Source organism: Giraffa tippelskirchi, chromosome 1, assembly GCF_054371585.1.
Source record: "Giraffa tippelskirchi isolate mGirTip1 chromosome 1, T2T-mGirTip1v1.2.pri, whole genome shotgun sequence".
Lineage (NCBI taxonomy): Eukaryota > Metazoa > Chordata > Mammalia > Artiodactyla > Giraffidae > Giraffa > Giraffa tippelskirchi.
In genome coordinates, this window is record NC_137275.1 from 175,791,916 (window position 1) to 175,805,805 (window position 13,890).

Below are 13,890 nucleotides of genomic sequence, written 5' to 3' on the forward strand. Positions count from 1 at the left end.
GGGTGTTCATTGGAAGGACTGACATTGAAGCTGAAACTCCAATACTTTGGCCACCTCATGCAAAGAGTTGACTCATTGGAAAAGACCCTAATGCTTGGAAGGATTGGGGGCTGGAGGAGAAGGGGATGACAGAGGATGAGATGGTTGGATGGCATCACCGACTCAATGGACATGGGTTTGGGTAAACTCCGGGAGTTGGTGATGGACAGGGAGGCCTGGCGTGCTGCAATTCATGTGGTCGCAAAGAGTCAGACATGACTGAGTGACTGAACTGAACTGATATACAGCTATTGTGTGTATGTGTGTGTGTGGGGGAAGGCACTCTTAGGAAAAGATTATATTTACAGGGCCCACAAAGATAATGAGGTAAGGCTGTCAAGACTTGATTCTGCACTATGTTTTGATACTCCTAGGTCCCACCCTGTCACTAGGGAACTTAGAGTGTAACCTGCATCACCATTTTGACAGAATGTTTGTGTCCCCCCAAATTCATATATTGAAATCCTACACCCAATATGATGGCATTAGTAGACGAGACCTTTGGGAGGTGATTTGATTATAACAGTGGAGGCTTTATGAATGGAATTAGTGCTCTTCTTATAAAAGAGACCTCACAGAGCTCCCTTACTCTCTGTTTCTGTCATGTGAGGTTGCAGGGAGATGACAGCTGTATATGAACCAGGAAGTGGGTCTCACCAGACACAGAATCTGCTGTTGCCATCATTTTGAACTCTCTAGCTTTCAGAACTATGAGAAATAAGTATGTGTTTTTTAAGCACAAAGTCAAGTGTATTTTGTTACGGTTGCCCAAACTGACGAGGACAGGGGTTTGTATACACGTTAGGAAATTGATGTAGAGTGCGGGACTGTCTGTATTTTAGGTAGAGTAAAAAGAAGTAGAGTTAAAATAAAAGATGAAAGACTGAAGTGAGGAAACATTTTATTCTTAGATTTGAAAACACCCGGTATGTGTGTGTGTGTGTGTGTGTAGCATGTCCTAAAAATCTTTATGCAGCTTAAGCTTTACTAACTTCAGAAAAATAACTGCTATAGACTTATCCTCAAGATCATGTGAAAATTTATTTACATTTATCTTATAGGGACTAGTTTTGTGAATACTGAATGATGAATTATTCATTTTAATTATTTGAGTCACACCCCACTGACTCAAGATAGTAAAGGCTGACTGAAACAAAAAGCAAATTTTCCCATTCAACATTCAAAAAACTAAATAAAAGAACTTTTAAGTTCTATATCTGGGTTTCTGTAGCAAAAACATTCTGTAGGAAAGATGGATCTAAGGACATATATGATCCTGAGGCTTCCCTGGTAGCTCAGTTGGTAAAGAATCCACCTGCAATGCAGGAGACTCTGGTTCGATTCCTGGGTTGGGAAGATCTGCTGGAGAAGGGATAGGCTACCTACTCCAGTATTCTTGGTTTTCCCTGGTGGCTCAGCTGGTAAAGAATCCGTCTGCAATGTGGGAGACCTGGGTTTGATCCCTTGGTTGGGAAGATCCCCTGGAGAAGGGAAAGGCTACCCAATCCAATATTCTGGCCTAGAGAATTCCAAGTCCATGGAGTCACAAAGAGTTGGACACAACTGAGTGACATTTATTATTATTATTATTATGATCCTGAGTGTAAATGTGTACAAGCAAAAATTCCAAACTGTATTTTAAGGCAGTGGAACTGGTGAGACCCAAGTCAAGTTTCTCAAACAGTAAAGGGAACCTAGGTAATATCTGGGTTATGGATGCGACAGGCAGAAAATTTCATTAATGTGACTATATGAAGCCATGAAAGGATGGAGTTGGAAAATATGATGGCAGGGTAGGGCAGAGGGACTTGGAAGGCCCAGGAGGGGTGGAGTAGTCTGCTAGGCTGTTGGATGGGGGAGGGGCCGTGGATGCATTCTCTTCATGTTGTCCCCTCCCCCACCCTCAGAAACCCTTTGTGACTCGAGTTCTCAGTGATGCAGGCCTGGGACTATAGTCGAGTGACTGCACTCTCTCTCAGTGCTCAGTAATCTCAGTCAGCCTTGTGATTCAGACAATGGAATTCAAAAAATGGAATATTCTCTCATTTTTGAATAGCCCTACTGACCCATGTCTGAGTTTTGGCTCCACCTCCTTGGATATTGACTCTGACCTCATCTTCCTGTGTGGGCTAGGGTTGTTCCTTCTGTTCCTGTGGTACCTGGTGGGGTTTCCATGTTTACCAACCTTCTGTAAATTCAAAGGCATCCAAAAGGTAAGTAAATAACCCTGGGCACACCCCCAACAGAGATTCTTTATTGCTGTTTCCATTTCTATTCCACATTTTAAAATGAGTTTGGTTGGGTCACAGAGATACCTAAGATAGGAATTTCGAGGAGAGGATAAAACTAGGCAAGGCCAGTGGTTCAGGGAGTACTAAGGCTTTCATTCGAAGCCCACAGACAAGCTGAGTGTTTGGAGGATTCCAAGAGAAAATCCCAAACAGTAATTCTGTGGCCCTGGGTTGGGTTATTTAGAGAGTTTTGGATCTCTGCAGGAGAACAGAGTTCCCCAATGCTTGATCATGAGTTACATTCTCATATCAGGCATCACTTGACCAAGTCTTCCTTTGTGCTGGGCTGGTCAGGGCAGCAGTGCTGAGCCTCTGAGAGCCTCCAGAGCAGAGGCTGGAGCCTGAGTTTTTAGGACCCAAGGTTTTATCTGAGGGACACAGACATTGACTGTTAGCCTCAGATGCTATGCCCTCCTTGGGCAGGTGACTTCTGACTGAGACTATCAAGGGTGGACTTCAGAGACAAAAGTCTTTCTTTGGGTTTTTTAAAGAAAAAAAGTTGAAAACATTTTAAACCTTTAAAACTGATAAAAGGAAGGCACACAAAGGTCTCTTAATTAGAGTCATATTATTCCTGGATAATGAATATCTGAGTTTTCTAGAGAGGACTGAGAGAAATGAGCCCCAGCACTTCATTCTTTTCTTTTTGTTTTCAGCGTCAGGGCAGAGCCAGGAGGAGAAGGAAAGGTGGCACATTGCTAGGTAAGGTTCTGCCTGTGTCACCGGATCTCTCCGAGGGTGGCCTTCCTGCCTTTTCCATGAGATCCCAGGTCCGTGATCTCTGACCATGTCAGTGGCTAGATAGTTTCTCTCAGAAACCAGAGGTATCTGGGGAGAGGCTCATGGGGAGCCAGTCCGAGCCTGAGACACTTCTTAGATTCCCTATTTTTCTCATGGCTGGGCTTGAAGCCATGATGGACCTGGGCAATGGGTGGCTATGTGAGATGTCAAGAGTCACAACTTCTGTGTCCTGACTTTGTGTAAGTCCTCTGACTTCCTGGATAATCAGATTGCTCTCTGAGGCCACAATGATCTCTGTGTTTCACATGGTGGTTTTGAACATCACATGAGATATAAGGCATGTGAAAGTACTTTACAAGTGAAGCAACATACATATAAAATAATTGACCATTTGATCTCATCTACTAATTCTTGGGTCTTTCAGAATCTAATATCCCAAGGGTTTCCCATAAGAGGACTCATATTATACCTATGCTTCTACCTTCCTTACATGTAACCCACTCTCCTGGTTTCTCAGGTTGGAGATGTCACCAGATAGAAACAGAGGAAGAAACGAAGCTGATTTCTATTCTGAAAAGGTGACTAGTCTTTCCTCTTCTTTCCTGATCCCTCCTTAGCATGTTCTCTGCAATTCCTGGGATTCAGTGCAACCTAGTATAGTCACGGGAGGGGAAAGCACAGGAATGAGTATGTGATGAAGGCCTTAAGGTGAGGGTTATTGAGCATGTTGTGAAGTCATGGATGTGGAGCAATGTAAAGGGGCAGCAGGCTCCAGCCCACCCCTGCCAGGCCAGCAAGTTCCCCTTTCCTTATTCTGGTCCTGGTTGCATCTTTGTACTTCCTGTCTCCTGCAGCCCCCTGGGCCGGCATGATGATACCATCCGCTTTCGTCAGCTCTTATGTCCAGATCTCTTCTGTGAGGTGTGTAATAATGCAACTGCTGAGGTCAATTGGCTGCTGTTCCCGGAGACCCTGGAAGATTCTGCTTCCTCTATGTCCCCTTTGGCTTCCATAGCTCCTGTGGCTGATTCATCATTGACTCTGTCTCCTGCCTTCTCAGCAGTCTCTCCAGGAGATCTACTACCAGCCTCTCTGCCTGAGCCTTCCCCACTGCCCCCCTCCATTCTTTCACCTAACTCCATGACCCCCTTAGCTGACTTTTTTTCACCCTCACCACTGGGTCACACTCTGGCATTAGAGCCTTTTGCTCCCTTGAATTCCGAATTCCCAGTAGATTATTCCTCACCCCAACCCCTTGCCTTTTCCCCTCTCCTACCACATGACACACAGACAGCAGACCCTGTTCTTGCACCAGAGGCCACTTTGTCTCTGAATACCATCTTATCTCTTGACCCCACCCTTTCCCATGATATCAACTGCTTATCAGATTTGTCCCAAGCAATGAATCCCACTGATTATTTTGCACCACCAACCCTGTCTGTTTTACCACAGCCAGACTGCACTTTAACTGTCACTCAGTCTAAATCAATTGCCATGTTACTGGCACCTGTTCCTGAGAATTTGCCTACAGAAAGCCCTGGCATGTTGCCCACTTATGTCCCAACACTCACAGGCATTGATCATTCAAGCCTGTCAATTTCGGACTTCTCCTGGTGGCAAGTTCGTGCCAAAGACTTAATCCCTTCCACGTTGGCACAACGTGATTTCAAGCAAGAGTTTCTTGCCCTCCACTCTGCAGAGGCCTCTTTTGGGGGAGACCCTGCAGCCAACCTCATAGAGCCTGGTAATCTCTCATGTCTCAGCTCTGATGTCCTGGCACTCCTGGAGAGACAAGTACAGAAGAGGAGCGATTTCCTGATGTGGAAAGAAAAGGAAAAGAAAAAAGATTCTTTTCCAGAACAACTGAGGCCAGACTATCAACTAAATTCCTCAGGGATAATGTTAGAGTCAGTTGCTGATAAGCCTGTGCATCAACAACCCCCATATCCTAAGACCTTGGAGGACCAATTACAGCAAAAACCTACCCAGCTCTTCTGGGGTCTCCCATCTCTACACAGCGAGTCCTTGCCCTCTGCTGTTCATGTCTCCAGTAACAGTTCCTCAAACTTTATTTTCAATAGAAACTCAAATGCCTCTACAGGCCAAGAATCCCCAGTACTTCCCCATCCCCAACCTCTGTCCTTGCCTGAGATTCAGCCTGAACCCTTGCCTCAAACCCTGCCTCAATCTCAGCCCCTACCTCTCACTCAGGTCCAGTCCCAAGCTGACCCAAAATCCCCACTCCTGGTCACACCACCTGGCCCTCTACCCCAGATTAGGATCTGTGGAGTGTATTTCCATAGACCTCAGAATGAATCAGAATCTCTCTCCTCATCTGAAATTCAACAGCTGGAATGGAACGTGTTGCAGAAACAACAGGAAAGTTTGTGGGGTTTACCCTCTATGATCCAAAGATCTCGGGAAGACTTTCATCCATTAGCTCCTAAGACTTCTCACCACCAGCACCCTCAGGCCCATGTTTCAGTCTCCATCCTTCCTGGAGAGTTTGCTCTCAGTGATGAACTTCGGAAGAAACTAGAGCATCATCTTCGAAAGAGGCTCATTCAACACCGGTGGGGCCTGCCCCGGAGAATCAGAGAGTCTGTGTCACTGATGCTGCCTCCAACTGGTTTTTTAGAGGCATCTAAGTCAGAGAGCAGTGATGGAGTCTCACTGATCTCTGTGTTTAAGGGTCAGAGTAGCAAACAAGTAGATGTTGAATTGAGTCAACCTGGAAGCTTCCATGAGAGAAGCTCAGAAATGCTCCAGCTAGAGAAAGATGTGGGGAAGGATCAGGAACATAGCCAAGAGAATGGTCAGAAAGATCACCTGTTGAAAGACCCAAACAGCTCTTCATATAAGGATCTGGGGTATGACTCTGAGAAAAACATGAAGAGTCAAATAGTGAGTCTCTCAGAGAAAAATTTAAGGGTGTCAGCAGAGAGTCTACAACTTGAAAATGTCCTAAAAGTACATTTGAGTAAGAAGTTTGAGGAAATAAATGAGGGTCGACTCCCTGGGACTGTGCATAGTTCATGGAATGCTATCAAGCAAACATTGATTCTTTCAGTGAAATCCCACACCGAAATAAAAGAGAGAAGTTTGCCATCATCAGTGGGTGAGTCCTACTCTTTGAATACCTTCCAGGACCTGACTTTTGTTGATCCCAGTGCACAGCAGATGCTGGAAGCACATATTAAAAGGTTTCATAGGAGGATGTCATGGGGCCTTCCTTCCAAGGTCCTTGAATCCATACAAATTTTTAAACTGAAAGATGCCTCATCCCAGTCCTTGTCCCATGCCAACTTTCCCTCCTCAACCAATGCAATTTCTGAGGGAGATTCCAAATCTGGGAGCTCCAAGTCCTTTAGAAGAAGCTTTAAATCTTTCCATGCAGACAAAGTGGAAACAACCAATTCAGCCCCTTTCCTGGATCACTCTCTCCCTGTCACCTCACTTGTGGGGAAAGGAGGACAGAGGGTCCTGAGACAATCACACTCTGATGTCAACCATGAGCTTGCAGAGGATGTTCAGAAAATTAAGGATCCCAGACAGATTCATCTGCCTGTTTCACTCTGCATCACAGCGAGAGGAAGTCATAGACAGACACAACTAGCTGACAGATATCCCCGAAAGCCGCTTGCAAAGCAAGTTGGAGCCAGATATGAGCCAAAGTATAAGAGTGTGAGTTCCAGTGATAAAGGAGAAATGCAACAGGGCAAAAAGGTGGAGAAGTCAGAACCTGTTTCTATGCCCAAAGTGTCTAGGGAGATATTCAGGGCTGAGGAGCTTGACACTCTTCAATTAAAAACTAATGACATGTTGACAACTAACAAGTCAGGGAGCTCCCAAATAACAAATGTGAATGAGAATAAAGTAGAAACTACTGTGACCACTGAAAGCCCCCCACCCAAACTACCAGTTCCCCAAGATCCTAAATGCTCATCCCTTAAAGAACAACTGTTTGGTGAGTTAAAGTTTAGATTGGAGAAGAGGGAGCATAGCCAAGCTCAAGGCCAACCCACGGACATGTCCCTTGCTTCAGATAACTTGACTTACAAGGCCTCACTGACTCCTGCCCAGGGTGTCTCAGGTGGGGACACAGGAGATTCCCAGGTGCTGCATGTCCATGTGGAGGACAGAGGAATCAGGATGGAGCAGCATCAGGAACCTTGGGTCCCTAAGCATGGCTTCCAGAAGTGCCAGGATAAGAATTTCCCACCAACCGTGAAGAGAGTAAGCTCCCCAGAGTGCAGAGCAGAAGAGCTAGGTGGAGGGGATGCAGGGCTGGGGACATCCCAGCTTAGGAGGAAGAGTTTCCCTCCTCAGGAGGCGGTACTAGAGAAGATGCTTGTGAGCAAGTCTTCCCAGACCCTTTCAAAGAAGGGACAGCCTCTTCCTGAAGGCCATATCAGAAAAAGAATGAAGCACTTTTTGCAGTGGCTGTATCCTGGGGAAAAATGCAAAAGGCAAGAAGATCCCCAGGAAAAGGGCAGCTCCATATCAAGCACGCAGAGCAGAGGCCTAGTTAAAAGTAGAGTTGCCGCTACTGGATCAACAGAGGCTCAGAAAATCGTGACAGACATCGGGAAGTTCCTAGAGGAGAAATTGGGGTATCGGCATGCATTAGGTGCCACCAGCTCTCAAGAGGACCCTCCTTCCCTGGTGCACTTTGGGCAACCTCAACAAAAGGCTAGAGTACAGGTCCACACAGAGCCTGTCCGGGGACATCCTTTCAACTCCAAGGCTCCCTATAAAGTGACAAATACCAAGTCCTGTCACCAAGAAGCTATCTTGGCTGGCCAGAGCTATCCTCCAAGTACAAGACAGAGTAGAAGCAAAAAGAGACAGCCCCAGAAAGCTGTGACATTTAAGGACCAGCAGTTGTGTCAGAAACATCCCCCACCAGTGCCCCACAGGGAGCCTCTGCCCCACCCAAGCCCCACCCACAGGTGTCAAGCTGGCCAGGCCTGTCCAGCTGCGCCCACCTCTGCTGAAGGCACTGTGTTCCGAGATCTGTCTCTACTGTTTAGACAGAAAACACTTCTCCAGAATTTCCAAGGAGGAAAACTTCCCATCCAAAAATAATTCCTTCCTTGTGGAGAATGTTGATCCTCCCCAATAAATGTTTCTCTGATAATAAGATGTCTTTTCTGTGTACTGTGTTGAGGGCATGGGTTTGGGTAACTCAGGGCTTATATGTAAGGGAAGAATATAGTTTAGCTCTTACTTACTGCTTCCTTTGGCTTTGGCTCAAAGGTGACCAGTCCTCTGGAGTTCTTGTTGAGAAACAGATACCATGTGCCCCCCACCCCCATCCTCTGCAAAAGACCATTTCCTCCTTAATGATGTTTGAGGAGATGGGCTTTGTCTCCTGCCTCTTAGCTTAGCCTTAAAGAAAATGTATAGCAGCCCACATACCTCCCTCACTGAATGTTTTACATCCTTTAGAGAAGTAGGAAAGACAGGTCTTCTATATCTGAAGAGGCTTAAGGACGGGTTTACTTTCTGAAAATAATCCTGAAGAAGAAATAAATCTTAATCGTTATTGAGAACTCAGTGACCAGAGGCTCCTACATGGGGCTGAATCCCTTGAATGGCAGTGTTTGGGTGTGGATGTTACTGTACTGGATGCTGGGCTGGTTGCTGAAGGGTCCAGGAACAGTATAAAAGCTGCTTAAGAATCTGTTTCACGTGGGTCGTGTTAATGTAAAGTGCTTGTCAGGAAAGCATACTTTAAACTTGACATTGAGGTTTCCCTATGAGAAAGGCACTTTGGGGAAGTGGTTCCCTTCCTTGGGTATTTTTTTCAGGCTGCTCAATTGGTGAATTCTTTTTACAGAGCAAAATCACCACTCAGCTGTCAGTGGTAGGAATGTTAACTAGGCAGTCACCTACCTTCCAGGGTACAATACAGCTGAGAGTAAGGAAAAGATGTCTTAAAGTGAGACATCTTAAAGAATGTCCCTGCTGGTGGAAAAAAAGGTTAATGCCTCATTATTCCCATATTGTGACTCTGTCCTGCTCCCTTACTCTTCAATCTGATCCAAGCACCACATCCTTGAGGCTGAGAACAGCACAGCCCACTGATCCTTTATACCAGAAAGGCATGAGGGCGTCTTAGAGTACTGAAACAGCATCTCCAAGGATGTCATCAAGATGGCATCCCCCTCTTTGGAGAAGGTGATGAAGGTGATCGTGGTGCTTTCCTTCCATCTATGTTTGATGGCAATATACAAGATACTGCCCTTAGTGCATACAGTTCACCAATCAGGATGAAGGTGCCACCTTTGATATTTATAGCCTTGGTGGAGCCATGGTAGACCTCCCCCAGAATACCTGCAGATCATGAACCAGAAGTGAATCCTAGAACTATGCCCTGGGGTTATTTATAGATATTTGAGGTTCACCAGGGACCTCCTTGGAGAAGGAAATGGCAACCCACTCCAGTACTCTTGCCTGAAAAATCCCATGGATGGAGGAGCCTGGTGGGCTGCAGTCCATGGGGTCGTGAAGAGTTGGACACGACTGAGCGATTTCACTTTCACTTTTCACTTTCATGCATTGGAGAAGGAAATGGCAACCCACTCCAGTGTTCTTGCCTGGAGAATCCCAGGAACGGGGGAGCCTGGTGGGCTACTGTCTATGGGGTCGCACAGAGTCGGACACAACTGAAGCAACTTAGCAGCAGCAGCAGCAGCATGGACCTCCTTTTTTTGGCCAAGGCTACACACACACCCACCCTTACAAGGAGGTCTAGAGAGGGAGGGCAACTCCACTTGTACAGACTGGGACTCAAAAATTTGGTGAGTATCCTAGCGAGCACTGAAGATAGTTTTTCCAGAAAGACTTGTGGATGCTGGGTGTTGAAACAAAAAATCTAAAATAAAATAAATGTCCACTACAGCCTTCTCTCAGTACTTTTATCTTATCCAGAGTTATGACATTGATCCTACAATATCTGAAGCTTATGGTCGCAGAAAGAAGGCAGATTCTGTGGAGGCCCTGGGAGAGGAACAAAAGGTGGGATGAGGCCTAGGGTGGAGAACATGAAGAGATGAGGAGCAGTGGAGGGCTCTAACCTCCATGTAGATACACCTGTCAATACCCCAGCTTCCCTGTTCCTACAATATCTCATTTCTACTTCCATCCCAGTGCAGTCACTGCACACTGTAGAGCTTATTACAAGAAACACTTCTGCCATCTGGAATAATACAGTCTGACATGCCACCCTTTGGCCTCATCGCCCTTATCCTTCCAGCTTATATACACCACTTGCTAATTTTTCAGCATCAGGTCATTTTTCCACTTACTCTTCATCTGTCCATCAAGCTCTTGCTTCTTTTTCTCCCTCTCCAAGGTAGGTTTGATGATCTATCATGTAAGTGACATTTAAAAAGCTCTACTACAAAAAGGTCCCATCCAATCACCTTTAACCCTTCCTGCCTGGCAAAATTAACTCTCTCTGCTTTTTTTTCAGATTCCTATAAGTAGCAGATCACTATTGGATTAAATCTCACAATCAGGTCTACTGATGCCATGATAAATTCAGCTCTAACACTACTTGGAACTAATGCATCCATTCCACAAATTCTTACTATTCTTACTATGCTTACTATCATGTGAACAAAACAAATGGAGCTTAGCTCACTGTTTCCTTAGTCCATTTTCTCTCCAATGCTACTCAAATCTATTTCAAATCTCCTTCACTTTTTTCAAATCTCCACTTGCTCAGCAGTTGTGCCAAACCACATTCACAGAGGAACTAGTAGCCATGAGATGGGAACTTTTCATCAAAAACCTTAAATAAAAACAAACCCCAAAACCCACTCTCCAATTTCTACTTTCCTGTTACATGGAAATAAGTTTTTCTCCCCCAACCTCAAAGGAATTATACCTCCTGAGATTTCCTTATTGAGACAGCTAAACTCTAGTCTTGATGGACCGATTCAACCCGACCAGGTAAACTTCTGTTCCCTCTTTCCCTTATGAGTTACTCAACATCTTTTATTATTTTCAAAGCTTTTCATTACAAAAATGTTTAAATGTGCACAAAAGCAGAATACTGAAACATCTCATATATCCCTCACCGAACTTTCATAATTATCATTGGCATGTGTGATACATCCCATCTTTAACACTATGATTAAAGTGTAAAAGCCCATTTAAACATCTTCTTATCCACCTCTTAGATATATGCTATATGCCCAATTAAAGCTCTCATAGTTCTTTGATCTTTATCACCTGTGGTAACTCTTATTCACAACAGATGTACACAGCATTGGTTACAAAAAGGCATTGAGCTTTAAAGGCTCTGGCAATCAGTTCTACTCTGCCTTTTAGTCAACACTGAGGAGTCATTTGAGTGGATCCCTCCTTCAACCCCATACAAGAAGTAATCTTATTGAGCAAATTCAGCACACAATATTCCTGTCTGCTAATCACACAGTAACTATAACATGCAAAAAGTACAGAAATATTAAACTATGCATGTTGATAAAGACTTGACATTGCTATCCGTTCAGTTCAGTTGCTCAGACGTGTCCAACTCTTTGTGACCCCATCGACTGCAGCACGCCAGGCTTCCCTGTCCATCACCAACTCCCAGAGCTTGCTCAAACTCATGTCCATTGAGTCCATGATGCCATCCAACCATCTCATCCTCTGTGGTCCCCTTCTCCTGCCTTCAATTTTTCCCAGCATCAGGGTCTTTTACAATGAGTCAATTCTTAGCATCAGGTGGCCAAAGTATTGGAGTTTCAGCTTCAGCATCAGTCCTTCCAATGAATATTCAAGACCAATTTCCTTCAGGATTGACTGGTTTGATCCCTGGTGGTCTAAGATACTCTCAAGAGTCTTCTCCAACACCACAGTTCAAAAGCATCAATTCTTCAGCACTCAGGTTTCTTTATAGTCCAACTCTCACATTCATACATGATTACTGGAAAGACCATAGCTTTGACTAGATGGATCTTTGTTGGCAAAGTAATGTCTCTGCTTTTTAATATGCTATCTAGTTTGGTCATAGCTTTTCTTCCAAGGAGCAAGCATCTTTTAATTTCACGGCTGCAGTCACCATCTGCAGTGATTTTGGAGCCCAAGAAAATAAAGTCTGTCACGGTTTCCATTGCTCCCTATCTATTTGCCAAGAAATGATGGGACCAGATGCCATGATCTTCGTTTTTTGAATGTTGAGTTTTAAGCCAACTCTTTCACTCTCCTCTTTCACTTTCATCAAGAGGCTCTTCAGTTCTTCTTCACTTTCTGCCATAAGGGTGGTGTCATCTGTGTATCTGAGGTTATTGATATTTCTCCTGGCAATCTTGATTCCAGCTTGTGCTTCATCCAGCCTGGCATTTTGCATGATGTACTCTGCATTTAAGTTTAAAGCAGGGTGACAGTATACAGCCTTGAGGTATTCCTTTCCCAATTAGAAAGCAGTCCATGTTCCATGTTCTAACTGTTGCTTCTTGACCTGCATACATATTTCTCAGGAGGCAGGTAAGGTAGTCTGGTATTTCCATGTCTTTAAGGATTTTCCACAGTTTGTTGTGATCCACACAGTCAAAGGCTTTGGCATAGTCAATAAAACAGAGAAGATGTTTTTCTGGAACTCTCTTGCTTTTTCAATGATCCAACAGATGTTGGCAATTTGATCTCTGGTTCCTTTGGCTTTTCTAAATCCAGCTTAAACATCTGGAAGTTCACAGTTCATGTACTGTTGAAGCCTGGCTTGGAGAATTTTGAGCATTACTTTGCTAGCCTGTGAGGTGAGTGCCATTGTGCAGTAGTTGCAACATTCTTTGGCATTGCCTTTCTTTGGGATTGGAATGAAAACTGACCTCTTCCAGTCCTGTGGCCACTGCTGAGTTTTCCAAATTTGCCGGCAGATTGAGTGCAACACTTTCATAGCATCATCTTTTAGGATCTGAAATAGCTCAACTGGAATTCCATCACCTCCACTAGCTTTGTTCATAGTGATGCTTCCTAGGGCCCAGATGAATTCGCATTACAGGATGTCTGGCTCCAAGTGAGTGATCACATCATTGGGATTATCTAGGTCATGAAGATCTTTTTTGTATAGTTCTTCTGTGTATGCTTGCCACCTCTTCTTAATATCTTCTGCTTCTGTTAGGTCCATACCATTTCTGTCCTTTTTAATGCCCATCTTTGCATGCAATGTTCCCTTGGTATCTCTAATTTTCTTGAAGAGATCTCTAATCTTTCCCATTCTATTGTTTCCCTCTATTTCTTTGCAATTGATCACCGAGGAATGCTTTCTTATCTCTCCTTGCTATCTTTGGAACTCTGCATTCAGATGGGTATATCTTCCCTTTTTTCCTTTGCCTTTAGCTTCTGTTCTTTTCTCAGCTATTTGTAAGGCCTTCTCAGACAACCATTTTGCCTTTTTGCATGTCTTTTTCTTGGGGATGGTCTGATCACTGCCTCCTGTACAATGTCACGAACCTCCGTCCATAGTTCTTCAAGCACTCTATCATATCTAATCCCTTGAATCTGTCTGTCACTTCCACCGTAAAATCGTAAGTGATTTGATTTAGGTCATACCTGAAAGGTCTAGTGGTTTCCCCTACTTTCTTCAATTTAAGTCTGAATTTGACAATAAGGAGTTCATGATCTGAGCTCAAGATCAGCTCCTGGTCTTGTTTTTGCTGACTGTATAGAGCTTCTCCATCTTCGGCTGCATGGAATATAATCAATCTGACTTCGGTGTTGACCATCTGGTGATGTCCATGTGTAGAGTCTTCTCTTGTGTTGTTGGAAGAGGGTGTTTGCTATGACCAACCAGTGCATTCTCTTG

The 13,890-nt window shown here is 44.5% G+C and overlaps 1 protein-coding gene across 2 annotated transcripts; it reads left to right on the forward strand.

Moving 5' to 3' along the window:
* The first annotated feature begins 1,955 nt into the window (after positions 1 to 1,955).
* Positions 1,956 to 8,214, forward strand: LOC145512612 (spermatogenesis-associated protein 31D3-like). Of its 2 annotated transcripts, none has more exons than XM_081506718.1 (4): positions 1,956 to 2,252; positions 2,987 to 3,032; positions 3,589 to 3,649; positions 3,926 to 8,214. In XM_081506718.1, the coding sequence occupies exons 1-4, from the start codon at positions 2,055 to 2,057 to the stop codon at positions 8,157 to 8,159; spliced, it is 4,539 nt and encodes a 1,512-aa protein (XP_081362844.1). In that variant the 5' UTR covers positions 1,956 to 2,054; the 3' UTR covers positions 8,160 to 8,214. The 2 variants fall into 2 exon arrangements, with proteins under 2 accessions (XP_081362844.1, XP_081362851.1); XM_081506725.1 differs by having other exon boundaries at positions 4,835 to 8,214.
* The last annotated feature ends 5,676 nt before the right edge of the window (positions 8,215 to 13,890 follow it).